Genomic DNA, 19,515 nt, shown 5'->3' on the forward strand with positions numbered 1-19,515 from the left:
TTCACTTTAAAATTTCAGCTCTACATTTCTCAGTTCCATGCCAAAAGTTTTCGTAGTTACACGTTCTGTCAAATTACATTTATTCACTTGATTTTTAGTAAATGTGAATCGACAAATAAATCATATTCACTAACGAACATCACGTTTATATTTGTGTCGAGATTCTGGGATATCAGAGACTCAATTAGAACTATGAATTTGAGGATGAGATTTGTGTATTTTTCTGTATTCATTTACGAGCTTGTGATCCGAAAACTCATGAAATTCAACGAATGTCCTTAGGAGGTTTTTCACTATCTATACTCGATACCCAAACACTCTAAATTCTGAACACGCCTTATCAATCGATTTTTAAGACGCGAGAACAAAGTTCTTAATTTTTCTCTGTTTCAAATGTTCAATATTTAATTAAGATATGCTTATGCTTGCGAACTCTGCGAATTCAACACTAATTTTGTTACCACGTTCTTCTAAGCCGGAACAACGTTATTGAATGAAAATGAAAAAAACCGACTTTTCGAAAATTTTGAACGTATGAACGAAAATATGAGCTGGAGTAAACATAAAATATAAATGAAGCTTACCCAATCCAACGAAGGTAACGATTTTGTCATGATTGTAATTATGAACGTTGACAGTTTCCTCGGGTGCGACGAATCGAGCGGAGAAGTCTTCTTTAGGTTGATGATTATACTTTTCCATAATACTAGTCGGTTGTGGTGGTGGTGGTAGCGGTGGTGGTTGATGTTGAAAAGCAGGCAGTGGCTGAAATCTCGGTGTATAACCGAAATATGGCATCGGTGTAATCATGGTTTGAGGATGAGGCATACTGTGATGATGATGGTGATGATGATGATGGTGTTGCTGCATGTGTGGTGGATGGGTAGCAAAGTTGGGCGGAAACTTGTCATATCTTAGATGTTGTTGTTGCTGATGATGTTGTTTATCGAACATTGATCTGTCGAAGTTTGGCGGTGGTTTGTTGAACAATTGTGTTTTTCCTTTGGGAAAAGTGGCGATTTCTTCATTGGGAATTTCTTCGTTATCCTCAGAGAGCAAAAGTTGTTCGTTGACTTCAAACCCGAAAGTAAGTTCGCTGGGTGAATCGGTGGTTCTGGTAAGATCGGAGGAATTCTCATCCATGAGAATAACCGGCGGTCTCGACGAAGTATTTCGACTATTCGAACTTTGTTGCTGAGAATCCGGGGCATTTTTTCGCGAGGTGGTTTCCTTCTCCGTTTTAGAGCCGGTCTGTTGTTGATGTTGTTTAGAACGTTGTTTTGCTTCGACACTTTGATCGGGACGATCGCGTTTGGAGTTTGTCGTACTCAAGGTTTTGATGGTCTCCGATTTAGAGATATTTGGTTGCTGATCCTTGAGAGTTCTCGAGAGCCGCTCGGTTTTCGTGCAACTTTTGGAGTTGTCCAGGTCGCTCGGAGGACTGGTGTGTTGGAGATTTGTTCTCGTATTTCCCAGGACCTTGGTTGTTTTCGTATTGTCAACGAGCTCGTCCTGCGATGATGTGGAAGAGTTGTGAGGATTCGAGGGTTTCTTCGAATCTTTGTCGTCTTGATGATTCACGAGTGGTGTTACAGACGTTGACGTGTTCTTCGTTTCATTAACAACGTTGGAATTACCGGCTGACTTTGGTGGCTCGTTTCGCGTAACTGTTTCTTGAAGCGTAGTTTGATTGTGTTGAGTCATGGTCTGACTCGTTTGTTGATAATTCCTTCGCGAACGATTATAATTAAGTCTACTATTCGCATTAGCGTCTTTGGTCGTGATAGTGTTATCGTGAGGATTATTGACTTCGTTATCGGGCAAAGTGTTGGCGCTTACGATTGTCGTGCTATTGAATTTTGGTAATGAGGAATTGTTCATAATGGCCTCGTTGTTATTGTTGTTCGTAAGGGGATTAGCAACCGAGTTTGAAACGTTTTTTGTCGTTTGTTCTTGGTTTGACAAGCTCTGATGCATTTTCTCAATGTCTTGAACGTACTTGAAAACTTGTATGTTCTTGTTGATCGCTTCTTCGCGCGCTTCTGCAGCGGCTTTTTTCGTTTCCGTTGAATTTTTTGTTTTAGCGAGAATCGGCGATGGCGGCTTGTCGAAACTTAGGCTCAGACCGTGCACGTGGTTCGTGTGAGCAAATGTATGTTGACGTAATTTACGGTCAGACTGTTGTAACTCGTCGAGGCTTGGATAATAATCCTGTGGAAATTTGTCAGGCTCCGAGGGCGATTTTGCGGGTACACTCGGCCACGAACCTGTATTCAACATGTTTGGCACCATCGTCGAAATGTTCAATACACCACCGTGAGACATATTAATTGTTGCGGTCCTTGCTATGTCCGCGTAACTCGCTTGTGGTGCTCCTCCACCTGATGGGCTCGCATTTTTCGTTGAATTATGCTTCGATGAATTCGAAGTCACCGGAAGCGAATGAACGGAATCCAAGTCGCTGCTGTCAGACTTGTCGCTGTTGACAAAAACGATAAAACATAAATATTACCTCATTTGCATGTTTGTCGTTATCATTTTCGGTTTGCATTCAACTAGCTCATTGTAATTGAACTGCTAAGAATCACAATCATTGATTTCATTCATTGCGCAATGGGAATATGTTGAATGTAATAATAATTGCAGAGAAATTTTGGAAAATCAAAAAATTACGCGTATCATTTACATAAGTCCGAGTGACATTATTGAAAAGCGAATTTATGATTTTTTGCGAAAAAAAACTTTCGAGAAAAAGAGTTGCACTCGAGCTCTAAAAACTTGAGCGATCATAGAATCCCGAATAATGATACGTATACGTTCAATTACTATAGTTACCTCGGTGGCATACTGCTTGTCGATTTTCTTCGTAGTTCCGGTGACAACGGAGTTCGATAGTCGTTTGAAAAACCCCCAGTTCTTTGAAGATAAGAACCTGAACTCCCCAAATTTTGTGCTCTGCCTCCGCTCGAGCTACGACGCTGTTTTTTGCTCTTCTTTTTCTTGGTGACCACCAAAAACTCTGTCTCAGTCTCGGCCTCGTTGCTCATCTTTTTCGTTGAATTTCTGCGTGTTGTATAATCGTCGCCAGTATCGTTGCAATATATTGATTGACCCTCCTCAGTTCCCCAGGATCTTCGATCGCCACGAGAATCAACCGTCGAATCTCCGGTGCTGCGTTGCTTCGCTCTGCGAAGAGCAACGTTTATGGCTCCTGCAATATAATAAAATTTTATTGAAATATTTCAATCACCCGATCATCGAGATTAATGATCATAAATACAACACAAATCAAAATAATCGTAGAAACATTTTTCAGCACGCAACTATTGTATTGTGAATTCAATTTTTCACAGATACAAAAAATGCTGTCATCCAAATAGAAATTATTACATGGAAGGTAGCATAGTGAAAGCCATCAATTTGAAGAACAAATAAAAACAGAGAGCCATGGGAAAAAATTCAGAACAATTCATTGAACTTGTTTTTTTTCTACCATGCAATTGATGGATTGTCTTAAATTTAGTAGTTTACATCAGACACGGTGAAAAATATTGAAGAGGAACGAATAGTTTTAGTCATTGAAATAGTATTTTCGAAAGTGATGGATAAAAATAATGCGAATAGGTTAAAAAACAAAATTTACCATGTTGACTCGATATACTGCTTGCACCGCTGGAAGAAGTGCTTTTTTCAGCCGTAAGATCCTCCAATTTGGTTTTGGATATTTCTTCGAGTGAATTCGACTTTTGTAGTTTGGCAGGTAATTGTTCCCTTTTGGTGTCCTTTTCTCTGGTTCTTGGTTTCGTGCCCGAAGTCGCTTTAACTCTTACGGCGTTGCTGGCCTTACCTTTTTTCCCCTTAGACTCTTTGTTCTCGATGAATTCAACGATTGTGTCGATATCCTCGATATTACGATGTCCCTCGACATTCTCGGCTTTATAAACGATTACGTTAGGCTCTTGAGTGTGCTTTCTTCGTGCTTTTTTACGTTCGCCATTGTGACCTTGCACGGCATTACCGTTCTCATCGAGAGACTTTTTCTCACCGGACGGAATGTGTTGTGCCGTTAGTCGGGAGACAGCTTCTACAAAAATATCCATTACGTGGACATCAATCACAATTTTACTACTTCAATTCATAAATAATGAATATTAGATGCATTTTTTTTCTTTCAACATTTTTTTAGATCGTAGAATCAAGTATTTTTGCACCTTCCACTGGCAAACGAATGAAAGAGTTTAATAGACATTTTGCTTTTCTACAAACCAGATTTATAGAATTTGAATTCGACAGAAAAACATAAATTGATGAAATGAAAACTACGACTTCAATACAAAGATATATGTTTGGACATGAGAAAATTTTCATCTTCTTTATGTCCGTCTTTAAAAGTCAAGCTAAGTTTCTAGATTTTACTCAAAATCAATTCATAGTGTGCTGCAGTAAGATTTTTCACAAGACTGTGTAAAAAGTTTATTTTAAACCCCGATAAAACTTTTTAGTGTCAAGTCCAACATTCAGTTCCACTGCGAAAGAAATTCTGTACCACCATGTCCAGTTCTACTGGGATAAAAACTCTCTCCTTTTATAAATATAATTTTCGTTGAGCGAAATTTCCCCTACGATCTCACGAAAAGGAGACAAAAAATGAGAAGATACAATCGAAGAATAAAGATTTACCCATGGCTATGTTAGGCGACGGCCAAGGCATCACCGAATACAAGCTCGAACTTATCACTTTTCCCTGTTGTGTGCTCGTTAGATTAACCGTACCGCTGACAACGCATTTCACACTATTGTAAGTTTGAATTGGCGTCGCTCCGGTAGCCTCCGTGCCGTTCAACGACAAAGCTTTCGACTTGTCCGTTTGTTTGCTCGTTTGATCTCGCAGAGGGAATTCAATGGCCGTGTCAACGGGAGTCTGGGGAGTCCCAAAATTTCCTCGTGGTACAACCTCCTGTACGACTCGGCGAGGTTCGATTATTTTCATCTCTGTACCCTCGTCATCCTCGGTATCTACCGAATGTGGTCGCTGTGACCCACCGGTCGACGTAATGGCATTTCGATCACTAATTGCGTCTACCTGAATAAATTCATGTAAAAAAACAATGTTATATCGACAAACTAGAGTCAACAGTTAACAGACTGTAATTCGGCTTAATTGAGACAACTCGAGAACGAACTACAATATATGCTATTGTCAAAAAAATAAAAAAAATAGATCAATAAAGTAAACAATTGATTAGATGATTCTATTACGTTGTATAAAATTAATTTTCCGATTTTCCATCTATAGAAATGTACATCATTTAATAGAAATCGTTTTTACCGACGTTTCTTGGGAGAGAAATTTAAAGAATTTTCGGTTCAATGTATCAGGAATACCGTAATAATTCAATTCTTTTTAAGAACTCACGAGCATAATGGGTGATTTTCAATGTTTTGAAGAAAATCTTAAAACAAAGAGTATATATTCGAAAACAATGTTTGAAAAATCATGAAACTCACATCTAACAAAGATTTCATTATCACACGAAATTGTTATAATTTCAATAAGATTTTTGTTCGAATTTCAAGTTCTACAATTCTGATGAATGGCCTTTTTCGCTGTGAAATATGCTCAATTCACCCTCAATCCTAATACCAATGCAATGGAATCTGAATCTAGCCAAAAAAATGATTAAACAACGACGAAACGGAAATTTTGAATAACAAAAAATTGTTTCGAAGTATAGATTGAGATTTACATGTCATCGATACTGCAAAAATATATTTCTTATATACCTCGAAATCGAAATCGATAACCATATAATCAGGTTTGTACTCAGGTGGTGGGTTATCTGACTCAAGCATCTCATTTGTCGCTGATTTTCCTTTGACACTCTTCTTCTCACGTAATTCAAGCTCGGTATCGCTTGGTACAACGTTGCATTTAGCACCCTCCTTCTTATCCTTTTCCTCCTTTTTAACACAGCCGTACGATGGTTTATCCAAAGATTTTGATTTTTCCTTGTTTGTCCAGTCGTACACGGAGCGCTCCTCGGAATATCTCTTCTTTGTATCGCGTGAAACATTCAAAATTCAAACGAATCGATATCTAATCCCAGGTAAAAACTCTAGATTATTCCAATTGAAAAAGTTCTAAATTACATTCCGTATGAAGCACTCGGAAACAACTTTCGTTCTCGAAAAAAACATTTCGTTCAAATTGTAAATAATACAAGATCATGTGAAGAAATTAAGCAACGATCCATGCATCGTAATCCGATTGATAAAAATATGAAATTCAATCGACAATAAAATATTGCCAGAGTTTTTTCAAATTTTTACCTTTTTGTCAAATACGATATCTAAATTGGCCAAAGAGGCAAGACTGTGCGATGCGTTCACGTTGGATGGTAAAGATCCGCCCTCGCGTTGTCTCGCCGAGACACTCGGTCCAGTGTGTTTTTTGCCTTTTCTCCTACCACCGCCGTAAGTGTGACTCGAGCCCGAAGTGAGATAGGCGAAACTGCTGTCGAATTCCGAATTAATCGGCTGTGCTAAATTTTGCAACGATCCACCGTGTGTCAAGCGTTCGGAGACCGAATCCCGTTTGTGTCTCCGCCGATTTGAGCCGGGTATGCAACGTGAACTTGCTACGATACGTCGTCTCTCCTCAGTTTCATCAGCTTCGGCCTCGTGCAGAAGTTCCTGCGAGAGAGAGAGCAAATTAGTGAATTGAACAATAAACAATTATGAATCGTCAAATAAAATAAACCCTTACATGTCTAGCTTTCTAAATTTCCATATGAATCAAGGTCCATCAAATTTTCAATTTCAACACTTTCTTCAAGTATTGTATCTATACAACAGCTTGTTTGTATATTATTAAACAGTATTACAGCTTTTCATTGTAAAAATAGTCTCGTTTGAGTCGTTAATGCACTCCTTCATCAATTACAATAAATCCAATCAATGATTTAATGGTATTCACAAAATAATCAATATCCCAAATGACCTCAATGAGATCAATAATTATCTCTAATTATTGAAATCAAATTATTGAATATGTTTAGGAAAATTTAAAAGATAAATCATTGATCTTTACCCGTTGTTTCTTTTGTATATTAATCTGTCCACAATAAAAGATGCAATCGTTTATTGGTTCGAAAACATTGGCACCAATATATTTTGTTTTCCATTATTATTGGTTCACGAACAACAACGACGCTGAAGTTTGCAACGTCGGAGTTCAACGAAATAAACGAAAAAAACATTTGCAATTGAGCAATTTTTTATTTCACGAAGTATCGGTGCAGGTTGAAAAACTACGAATTGCAAATTCGGCAGGGAACGAAATTGGATAATGGCTGAAATTATTGGAGGCTTTTTTAAAATCATTTCGTTGGACTCCAACGTTGCAAACTTCAGCGTCATTGAAATTATCAATTCTTCAGCAACGGTTGGTAGCGAATTAACCTTTTAAGGACGGAGATTTTTACGTTGAAATCGACTTTTTTTATACGAAATTTGTGCACAATATCGATGAATTTTTCAATTTGAGTGCCCGTCCAAACTAGTGGTCGATATTTCAACTTTAAAGGTTAATCGAGGTGTTTCCAGTGAGGCATAAAAATGATTTCTACATTTGATACGTCTTCGGAAAAGCTACCTTGAAAAGGTTCGATTTGCCTTCACGGTCCTTCGGAGACTTGTAAGTGTACGCTTCGTTAAGCAAGGCTCGAAGTTCGCCGTCGTTCAGATTGGAAACGCTGGCAGGTTCTTCCTGAAAAAGAAAAATCACAGAAAAACAATTGATATTAATAAATATTATGATTGCTAGATTTGTATTTGAGAGAATAGAAAAGAGACTCGGCGGAAAATTTGGTCAATTTAGCAGCATGAAAACTTGCGTTACGAAGTACGGCTTGCTGTAAATTACACAGATGAGACGGTGAGACAGGGGCCTTGAAAGTGCAACAGTGCCTTGTAAATACAGGGGAAAAACTAATCACGCTTACAAAGCGGAATAAAATATTACGTAAGTAATAAATATGAAGTAAGTCTCGCGTCGTTATCCCACAAATCCCTGTAACTTTGAATTCGTTTTGGAATTATTTAAAAAGAGAGGTTTGCTTCCGATCTTCCGATCGCGTGCACAAGGTTCATTGTCTCGGAATGCATTTTATTTTGATGCACATTACGAATGATAAATTTCACGAACGTCTTTCCCTGAAATCCCATTTTGTAAGTTGAAAAATTTTTTGAAAACATCCATTTAATTACTGTCGTCAAAGTTCCCGGAGGAATGTCAGGAGGGATAAAATATTGAGGAGCACGAAAATGGTGGATTATTCGTAAACGATGAACGCAAAGCACTAAAACCAAACATGAATTTACAGTGATCGTGTACTGTCTAAATATCGGTTAATTCGCGCAGAGGCAGCACCGCGAAAGGAGGAACAACCGTTCGGCTTTTTGTTCGTTTCGTTCTAAATGTCGAAGAGTATTTCCGAGAGGTTTACAATTCGTGGCAAAAATAGCACCATAACAAAGGGAAACGAGCGGGGCATTCCAAAATCTGAAATATATCGAACCAATGTAAACATCGATTTGTGCTCTCGATAGCGACTGAAATTAATGCTCGAAATGTTTATTTTTTTTCTTCCTTCTCGTTCCAATTATTCGTGAGAATATATGGGAGAATTATTTAATTCGAGGGATACAGCGATGAGAAACACGCTCGACAAGTTCACGATCGAATAAGGAAACTATGCCAGGCAAACGTTCGACTGCTTAGGAATTCTTTCCCATTAATAGAAAATGATGCAAGCACCGTGTGTTCCTTCGAACGAAACTCTTCATCTGTGTCCACCTTGGATGAATGGTTAAGGAGAAAAAAATGCACAAAAGTTTCGTGACACATCACTCATCCACACACTCGTAGTTTCATTCATCATTTTAATTTCTACCATTAAAGTATAACTGGATGGATAGGCTCGACCAAAAATTATATCTTGATCGGAATTTCCGTACTTCGTGATGCAATAAAAATCTGACAAAATTCAACAACATTTGGAAAGCTATGAACAACAATTATCAATAATAATATTACCCAAAAGTTAATAACAAATTGTTTAAACAATTAATTATTCAATCATTTTGCGGTGACCCAGTGTTTTTTTTTTACGAATCGAATGTGCGCGTTTTTCTGAATGCTCATGATTTTTTTCAGAATTTTCATGGATTTTTGAAATTCCCGTTTTTACATTTTTTAAGTGACTCTATTTGTACATTTTTGATCCAGTAACCTTGAGACTTTTCAAAACTGATGGCAAATATGTCTTCTAAAACATATTCAAAATTCAAATTTTAAAAAATTTTTTTCAAAATTTTTTCAAGAAATTTCAAAAATCCACGAAAATTCTGAAAAAATTGATGAGCATTCGGAAAAATACACACATTTGATTCGTAAAAAAAAACAATAGGTCACCGCAAAATTATTGAATAATTAATTGTTTAAACAATTTGTTATTAACTTTTGGGCAATATTATTATTGATAATTGTTGTTCATAGCTTTCCAAATGTTGTTGAATTTTTTCAGATTTTTATTGCATCACGAAGTACGGAAATTCCAATCAGATGTCGACTAACCTCACCTCGAATTTTCGAAATGAAAATTCTCCGCTGTCGTTTGACTAATCAAAAAAAGGCTCTGTCAGCGGACGCGGAAAGATGGCAAAAATACGCTAACAGGGGCTTTTTTTTATTGATCGAACCGTGTCGAACATATTCAATTTCGAAAATTGCAGCTATCTCTCTCGCACTCACGGTGGCGAGATAGCGATTGCTCCATCACCTTAACTGTAATCGAAATAGTTAGTTCGCTACTGACGCGTTAACCTCAACGCGATGGGTCTAATTCAATTTTAATTTAGTTCATTTTGTTCATATTTTTACGAAATTTCACATTTGCCGACTTTATTGAAATTGGAAAAAAAGACTTTATTATCAGAGAAAAAAGAAACGAGGAAAGCAGTTCAATAATTGGAAAGTGAATATATAGTTAGAGTCCGGTGAAGTGAATTTAAGGTTTCACTTATTGGATCTTCTGGGTCGATCTGACCAGCCAGTCATGTGGCCAAGAAATCCTAGACGATAGCACTAACCAACCAACAGAGACTAAACGTCTTAATGATTTGCTTATTTACTCAGATAAAATTACGAATATGTCTTAATAATTAATTCAGTTGCTGCTTGAGGATTCACATTCACTGATTTTTTATGAAAATTTAATTTTCATAAAGAACATCATTTCGAGCACGAAGTTCGAGGACGTTCAAGATCATTTCAAATTCGATCACGAAATATCGAGTCAAAATATCACTATTGTATTTTTCGTTTTTCCAGAATTAATAATCCCACTTGCTTTCATCATTCGCGTTGCAACGATGATTCAACTATTTTCTGTGACACCCGTGCATTTTTTATCATTATTTTTCATCGTGATTGGCTCATGCATAATTGATGATTTTTAATAAATCACCCATCTCCTAGAATCGTTTCCTTGACAGCAGCAACAAATAAACATTCGAGAGAAATATCGAATTGGTTGTAAAAAAAATAACCATGTTTCATCTACGGTAAAATGTTAGTATTCCCATTACAAAACAACGCAGGCTTTAATGATATTAAGGGTGTTCGTTAATGCTGCGACGAAGAAACTCAGATAAGATAAATCGCGTTTATCTCAAGCAGCTAAAATTCCAGACCGGATATCTAAAACTTTAGTGCCGATTGTCTACATCAACATTCATTTATACGTATATATGTGTACGTGTATTCATACACGCACACACACACACAAACACGAATGTGTGTATGTCGATGTAAGCAACATTATGCAACAAGGAGAGGTGGCTAACACAACACACACGATACGAAACACACACACACACACACACGCACGAGCACAGTGTTATAACGACGCGACGATGTAAATTTGCAGTGTCCCTGTTGGAAAACCACAATTATAGCCTTATGAAAAGAAGAGAAAAAAAAGGAAAAGATCGCGCGAATCGTCGGTAGTCTGCGGATAAGATAGGAGGAATGAAAAATTGGAAGAAAAAAAGAAGAAATAAAAATGGTGTGGAAGGGGTTTCGATTGATAAGACTTTTTTTTTTGGTTAACGACATTTGTTTTTTCCTTTGCTCTTCGGAATCAACGAAACGTTACGTTCGTATGAATTGTGTGTGAGTTTATTCCTGCAACGATACGAAGTTTTTTCGCGAAGTTAGTTATTCACGAATTGAGGATGGTGAGAAACACTCTTTTTGGGGTGATCGGTTTTTTTGGGTTTCCTTATTGTCGATTCTTTGGACAGGCATTGTCGCGAATGTGGCACGGAACGCTGCGGAGGGGGGGAATCGATAGACGTTCATAACGTTGCGGCATATTATCCGGAAGTTACGGAAATTCGAGGATTTTTTATTCAAGTCGGAGAAAAGTTTGACGAGGTCACCGAGATGACGGTGATTCATTTAGAATAATTGTGATAAAGAACAGGGCTCGGTGGGAAGGCGTGTGGGAGAGAAAAAATGGTGTGGTTTTTGTGTGCCGGCACGGAATTTATATTTTTAGAGGGCACCTGGGTCGGTTTCGTGAAAGATAGAGATTGAGACAGAGAAAGAGAAACAGAGAGGGAGAGAGAGAACCCACTGTGGTTTTTCCTTCTTCCGCGTAACGTTCTCGCACCGGAACACACTTCAGCTTTTGTTTCTTTTATTTATTTGATATTTTCAAAAGAACGATTACGAAGGCGTACCACTGTGTTTTAAGGGTCCTATTTAACAACTCAATAGATGATTACGATCCACGTAACATTGTCCAAAATGCAGTGTTAAGGCGGGTAATGTATCGCGAATTTTAAAAGGTAAATCCCGACAAGCGGGCGCGGCACGCTCGTCTCAGCATGGCCGCCGCCATTACACTGGGGCATACGAGGACAGTCCAGGGGCGAGCCTACTAGCGGTTGCTTCAGTGTTCCCCGACGCCCCTCGAACCACCTCGACTCAAATTTTTCTCTCTCTTTTTCTACTCTCTCGTCTACAGACTTTTGTCTTCTTTTTTTTCTCAACTCTCCTTCTCGCTCTCTCTCAACTCTTCAGCTCGAGGAAGAAACTCAATTCTTTTTTTAAACCCTAAATTTACTATTACTCGTAAAACGTCGCTTGGTTCGAATCGCGAAGCAACGATCGAGTTGTGCACCAACCGGCCGACAAAATTTCACACTACCGAACTATTCGAACTCACGTTTTATGTTGTCTCACTAGTTTTCTTTTAACTCGTTTATTTTACAAACTGTCAGTCGGGATTCATTGAAAAATCAATCAACAACGATTTTCGTTTTATCAAATTATGAATATCAGGCCCCACGCTTCACCATTTAATATGTTTCGAGCGTGATGACTTCGTGGCAACGATAATCGCTGGCCTGATAATTGCCAAATGGCGAGAGCTTGTTATTACCATCAAAATTGTACGTTTTCAAACGTTCAGCTAATTTAGTCCACCATAAGCATGTACTTAAAACCGATTTACGTTTTTTCCGACTCAGAAAAATGATGCTCCTCAGTAACGAGGGAAAATGAATAAATGACTGTTCTGAAATTTTTCCAATTCAATTACAATTTTCTTCGTTGCTTTTTTTCGATCTGAAGTCAAAAACGTCATCGGTCGTTTTTTTTAATTTGAAACGAAAAAAATAAGACATTCAAATTTTATGTGATTGATAAATAAAAAGCTTTTTTTCGTCGCCCTTCAAAACAATGCGAACGTCAACACCCCAATAAATGGAACCCTGCAATTTTTATGCCCTGCTATTTCTTTCCCCTTACGTCAATTTTGCAATCTGAGTCTAGAATTTTAGTTCTCGATTGATCCGTCATTACGTTTGCCACGTTTTTTGTCACTGCGGTTTCAAGTTACATCATCTGTGAGCGACGATTCGCCGATATTTATTAAGAGAATTCAAACTATTTTCCTGACACAAGTTATTCGATTCGTCATTAACGAAATCTTCCACTATTTTGAAAATTTCCCTTTTTTTTATGCAGTTTCGACCATGACCTTTTTTCCACTAATGGAAGAGACATTTTTCAATAGACAGAAGCGGATTCAATGCAAATTCGGGAGTAAGTATTGACAGTGGATGAAAAGCAGATGCTCGAGTAGATTAATGTCGGTGTACTTTGAATTATTCATCGACAATTTACAATTTTTAATAGAAAGCGGCAAATTCATTTGAAAAAAGATACTCGGAATTGGAAAAAATATTTCCGATCACAACCAACGTGCAAAAAACCCGCGAATTAAAAAAAAAAAAAAAAAAAAACTTCAATTTACAAATTGTTTTTACTTCGTTCATTTATAATTCATAATCTAGGAATTTCGATTTCGTTGTATTTTTATTGATACCCAGTTGCATTGATACAAAAAATTAATTTCCAATAAATGCACGGTATTAAAATCGCCTTCAATCCAATTTAAAAATGAAAAGAGTCGAAGGTAATTAGTCATCATTAAAAAATGTCGATTCAATTGTATCGAGAATTGTGAAAAATTAACAAAAACCAAAGAAACTTCACCGATATCATTAATTGTAGCGAGAAATATATAAAAATAACCTAAATTAAAGAAACTGGTAAAATTAGGGGCGTGTAAAATTTAGTTTACGCTGCAGATGATTCATGACGCTGAAGTTTCCAACGTTGGAGTCCAACGAAATGATCGAAAAAAACTCTCCAATAATTCCAGTAATTCTCCTATTTTGTTCCCTGCCAAATTTCCGATTCGTAGTATTTCAAGCTGCACCAATGATTCGTGAAATAAAAAATTGGTGAATTACAAACGTTTTTTTCGTTCATTTCGTTGGACTCCAACGTTGGAAACTTCAGCGTCGTGATGATTCTCGTTACATTCATGAAAATTACAAGCTCGTAATAGAGCGAGTGTATACACGGGACGAAGTTTGCAGTAGTTTTATATAGTAGACACATACTGTAACTTGACTCAAAGCACATTTGTGAGACTCAATACATCGAAAGAATGTGTCTCGGCCCACATATGTACATTTAAGCGTGTGTGTGCGCGTATAGACTTAAAGGTAAGTTTATTCGTGACTGTCAAGGTTTATCAAAGGCGGGTCTCTATAGCCATTGAGGAATACAATTCCTTAAAAGGGAAGACTTTCATTATGCATGTAAGTTCCGTATAGAAATATAGCCACAGGCACAAATGCACTCCCGATCGTGTGTGGACATACTCACGTGACTCTAGACAATTACAAAAATGTCCACGCCTCAGCATTTTCAGAATATTTTCATTTTTCTATGTCATGTCACACGAGCGTTAAGTAACTTTATAATGAAAACAGGCCATGAAGCGATCGAATTCTTTTCATGATTTTATTCATTAATTTTTTTAATTTTAATTAATTAATTAATCTTAGCCGGAGCGGAGGAATTTGTATTCCAATAGAATACCAAAATAAATTGTGAAAAAAGACAAACACGTTTTACTTTCAACAAAAAGTTTGGTCAAGCGGATGCTGTTGTTGAAATATTGATCTACGTCGCTTCCATTTGGTTTAAGGAACTCGGCGGAGTGATCCTACTGAAAGTTATTTTAAATATTTTCAAATTTGACTAAATCAACTTGATCTCTTAACGTATTCATATGAAGAAAAGAACTTCTCAAACTACTAAACGTCAAATAGACATTGTCAAATTTTTTTATTTATAATTAGTCAAACGGTGCTGAAGTTTTGTAGAAGCGCTGAATTTTTCAAATGCAACCGACAAGTTTTTTGCACAGCGTTAAAAAACAACTGTTTCAGTGTTTCGGCTTCGTTCATTCTGGAAAATTTGCTGATACAGGTGACGGAGGGTGCATTGTTAGGACGCAGCAACTTGCATTCAGTTTCTTTGGTTAATTTTTTACAATTTTTTTACCAGTGCCAACTTTTTGATAGATTCAGTTCTTTAATCTCAAGAAAATGTTGTTAGGATAAGAAATTCGAACACTAATCAAATATATTGAACCTATATATTGCTTCGACAATGTAATCTTCATCAATATTTTTAATCGCTACTTTGGTTCTATTGGATGGGAAGTTTCTATTAATTGTTGCAGCTGACTCATAATTTCTCAACAATTTTTCCTTGTTTGTGAAATACCAAATTAAAATTTTTCTACAACGCTGAAGTTTGCAACATTGAAGTCCAACGAAATGAACGAAAAAAACATTTGTAATTCACCAATTTTTTATTTCACGTAGCATCGGTGTAGGTTGAAAAACTACAAATTGAAAATTCAGCAGGGAACAGAATTAGAGAATTATTGAAGTTTTTTTCGATCGTTTCGTTGGACTCCAACGCTGCAACCTTCAGCGTCATATTTTTCCTTCGATGTTATGATGAAATTACTCTTCTAATGCCTTGGGTTATTACCAATGTAACAGTGAATTTTTCTACAAGAATGCAAGTGAAGAACATTTGCTTTTACATCTATTTTCCAATGTAAAAAAAAAGCTACTAGGTGAAGAACAAATTTGGAATTCAGAAAAAATTTCACAAAATTCATTGCATTACAAAAAATTGACTTGATTGAGAATTGAATAATGATCAACCTTATACTATGACATTTAATGATATATTAATCTTTTTTGTGCATGAGCAACAGAAATTATTTCAAAGGTCTCAAAGACAACCGAGCACTAGTCGAGATGTTCAATCTATTAAGTGTCAAACTATAGATCTGAATACGATTTGTATTAGTTGAAAACGAGATTTGAAAAATTTGTAACCTCCTGTTATATTAGTTATTTAAAATGCACTATTAGAGAAAACTATTTTCGAATGACATTTCAATGTAAATAACCTCGAACAAGGTTAAGAAATAAATGGATTTTAATTGAGTTTTAATTCTCACCTGCTTATTTTCAGCGGTGGGGAGAACGTTAGTGTTGGGATTGGAATTACATTCGGTATTGTCGGAGCCGGTAGAATTAGCGATAATTTCACTGGACAAAGAGGATGTGACAGGATGATTGTTGATATTGGCAGAAGGAACAAGAGCGATAGTTGCGGTGGTAGACGTTGTCGCTGTTGAGGCGACTGCTGCAACAGCAACGTCCGGATTCGGTGTCACGTTTGTCGTTGTCACGATGTCGGATAATTTCTCGTCAATACGATCAGGGGCCATGGGTTCTTGACGATTATCCGGCCCTGGGGCCATTTTCATGGGTATTGACAAAGCCGTAGTATTGGCCGTGCTCATAGCAAATTCGTCATGTTTACTTTTTTTTTTTAATCAAATATCACTGTCAGAAGAGCGAAACTTTCCCGGTAGCCGGGTGACTCTGTCGCTTTTCTTCAACATGGACGACGTAAGAAACACAGCAGAGAAAAGAGATCGAAAATAATAAAGAAAAAAAAAACACGAAACAGTAACGTTTTCGAGAAACGTTTATTCGGTGTTATTTCGGGAAAGCCACTTCCGGCGTGTCTTGTCCCCATACACTATTGATCGATCGTAAAAAAATAAACGATTAATAAATAAATTTTAAAACATTCAGTTCCTGCGACGTGTCAATGTTGAAAGCAACGGCGAACGTTGGAAAAAGTCGCATTCCTTCACACACGTAAAAAAAAAACGCCCGGCGCACGAAAACTTACGACGATAAGTTATTTCGAAACATCGGGCGCGGGTTTGGCTCTCAAAAGTCCGACATTTCTGTCACGTTTTTGTTGTTTTCTTTTTTTCACTTTCCTACAGTTCCGTCCGTCGTGCCAAAATGGGCGGCAGATCTGCCACGTAATTTTTAATGCCCAAATTTTTCGATTCCCCGACCGAGAGTACGCAGACGAAAGTTTTGAGGTTAAAACCACGATTTCGCGCCTACCCGAAGTTTTGCGTTTATGGCATAAACATTAGCGCACTCGTTCACGGACACGTATACACACACCACGGGAGAAAAAAAAATACACAAAAATGGCACTGTCCAATCAGCCCCGAAGCCCACACTTTTTTGTCTTTTGTTTCTTTGGAATTGAAAAGTTGAAAGGATCAAGGTTTGAGAGGTTAAGTATTCGAAGATCTGTCAGTGCTCAAGAAAACTTGGTTGTTTTGACATAATTTTAGAAAAATTGGAAGAAATGACACGCACAGGGATGTTCAGTAAAGAACGAGATATAACTCTTTCTTTTTCTCACTTTTTGTCCTTCTCTGTTTTAACACTGTTCGTTATTCACGCGCGCGATGGCGCTGAGATTTTTAACCTCAAAAATACACTACGTATACTTCGACTTGTGATTTACCTAACGATTTGTATTTTCACCAACGGGATGAATAAATAAACGATCGTTTTCCATTAAGAATGTTCACCGTCGCACTACACATCCAGTTCGATGGGAAAATAGTACGGCTTTGTCGATTAGCAAGACGTTTCCATTTTCATGATTCTTTTATTTCTGTCAAATCTTTTGAGTCCTTCGTTTGTCGATGCGAAAAAAATGAAAGCAGTTGCACAGCCGTGACCATTGATTGAAAAAAAAGAAACGAACACAAACAAACACAAGATTCTCAATAACACCGAAAAATCGCGATAAATATGTTTATAAAATTGGGCTTTCGTTGCAAGAAAATAAAACGTTCAGAAACTTTTTATCGACATGCGTGCCCTTGTAAAGTTGGAACATGGAATATCAGTTTTTAATTGCTCGGAATCAAATGGAAGATTGATAAATTCAAAATGGCCACCGGGAATATTTAAATCACGTCCCTGTCGCATTTTTCACGACAATTATTTATTTATTTATGTGTGATTTCGTCAACGGTTTTGGTTTATTTTCACACTGTATAGGAATTGCCTTTGGAAGAAAAAAGGGTCGCGAGGATCGTTCGCACACGGTCCGATGCTTTTTTCTTTCCCTCCCTTCTTTTTTTATCTCGACATCTCGAAAATACGAAGAAAAAAAAGTGAGATTAATATTGTTTTCCGTCGCAGCAGGGCGCTTTTGATCGCCTTTTGAGAAACAGAAGACGGATCGAAAAAGAAAGAAGACGCGTGAATGTATGAGTGAGAAGACGTACGTTTACAAATGTACAATAATCACAATTGCAGCATCGTCTCGGGCAACGCTTGCAACAATTTTAGGACTACGTCACGCTACTGCGGGGCTCGGAAAGTCGTGAAAACTTCGCGTGTTCCGTGCTCGATGTATAGCAACGGGACACAAAATTGCGTTTAGTTCCGTACGAATGGAAAAAAGGCGAATCGTTCGCTGAAAACATTACACATACAGAACATCAACGCGTGTGCACTTACGCACATACACGCACATACACAGACACATAAACACACACGCGCCCGTGTTCCCTTGACAAGGTATCGATCGTTCGAGTCAAAGGGACGAAACCGCTTCAATATCTTTCGTCATTAGTTCGATTTTATAGTACACGAAATTTGTAATAAAACAGAAATCCGAGTTTAAAATATTAATCGAAGATTCCTACTCAACCTTCCGTTTCTTTATCTCCGTCTCTCTTTCTCTCACGTACAGTATATCCGCGGCAATATTTACAGAATCCACAATTCGTACACGGCGCACTACGGATAGCAGAGTTCCAAACCTCTTGATTGTCTTTTACTATGTGTGTGATTCAAAATTAATCAGCGAGAGAGATATGCACACAACACACGAACACGCGTATACAATGAATTATCCCTCGACCGATAATCCCTGCGCTATTTCATCACTCACAGTCTCTTGATGATCGATGAAATAACAACAGCAAGCTTTTTGTGGGTCCCTTCCCCTCCCCTTGACACTCGCCAACCAATCATCACCGAATACACAGAAATATGCACGTGTGTACAAAAGTCACCAGCGAAACAGCTTTATACACTTGACGCGCGACGAACTGCGTTACGATATTATTTTTCACTCACTATGAAACCTGCGGCTGTGTATTTACTCACGTGTATATATACATATATATTCGTACACGTTGTACACATATAAAAGCTGTGAATGTTTATGCTTTTGCGCAAATGGCGATGTAGGAGTCAAGGGGAAAAGGGAAATATACAATGCGCACCGGAGAATCAGCCTTGGCTTTTTGCTTCTCTGAAAAATGTCGTCTGGGTTTCCAGGTCCGTATTTTTCAGGCGCTTTTGACAGTTCAAATTTTTTCTACAAAAAGACCAATTGACGTGACATCAATACTATGTTCTTCGCTGAAAAATGCACCAATTGTGTTTTCAGAGATAGTTGAACTTTCAAATCCTCATAATTGTTCTCTTCATCTTAGAATTTTTTAGGCAGACACGTATCGAGAAAAGAGCCAATAGCGAGACGGAAATGAAGGAAGAGTTCGAAGCTTTACTTTTAAACGGAAATAATTACGAGAATATCAACGTTTTTTTCGCATACATCTTATAACCCCATGTCAAATTAATCGCTAGTCT

At 37.5% G+C, this 19,515-nt stretch overlaps 1 protein-coding gene and 1 long non-coding RNA gene across 3 annotated transcripts in view; one reads left to right on the forward strand and one right to left on the reverse strand.

The window, feature by feature from the left end:
- LOC122406653 (uncharacterized) overlaps positions 1 to 19,162 on the reverse strand; it is a 27,983-nt gene extending 8,821 nt beyond the window's left edge. The window contains exons 1-9 of one of the 2 annotated variants that reach the window (XM_043412224.1): positions 18,566 to 19,162; positions 15,975 to 17,534; positions 7,655 to 7,768; positions 6,331 to 6,693; positions 5,785 to 6,054; positions 4,681 to 5,083; positions 3,644 to 4,084; positions 2,836 to 3,211; positions 585 to 2,479 (exon numbers count right to left, since the gene is read on the reverse strand). In XM_043412224.1, coding sequence (XP_043268159.1) covers positions 585 to 2,479; positions 2,836 to 3,211; positions 3,644 to 4,084; positions 4,681 to 5,083; positions 5,785 to 6,054; positions 6,331 to 6,693; positions 7,655 to 7,768; positions 15,975 to 16,322 — 4,210 coding nt within the window. In that variant the 5' untranslated portion in view covers positions 16,323 to 17,534; positions 18,566 to 19,162. Of the gene's footprint in view, positions 1 to 584; positions 2,480 to 2,835; positions 3,212 to 3,643; positions 4,085 to 4,680; positions 5,084 to 5,784; positions 6,055 to 6,330; positions 6,694 to 7,654; positions 7,769 to 15,974 lie in introns of both variants that reach the window. The other variant, XM_043412223.1, reaches the window with a different exon arrangement.
- Positions 11,203 to 16,108, forward strand: LOC122406669 (uncharacterized). Its single transcript, XR_006260046.1, has 3 exons — positions 11,203 to 11,301; positions 13,100 to 13,177; positions 15,989 to 16,108. It is a non-coding gene; the product is annotated as an uncharacterized lncRNA (long non-coding RNA).
- Positions 19,163 to 19,515: the final 353 nt, after the last annotated feature.

The sequence above is a fragment of the Venturia canescens genome, chromosome 2, assembly GCF_019457755.1.
Source record: "Venturia canescens isolate UGA chromosome 2, ASM1945775v1, whole genome shotgun sequence".
Taxonomy (NCBI): domain Eukaryota; kingdom Metazoa; phylum Arthropoda; class Insecta; order Hymenoptera; family Ichneumonidae; genus Venturia; species Venturia canescens.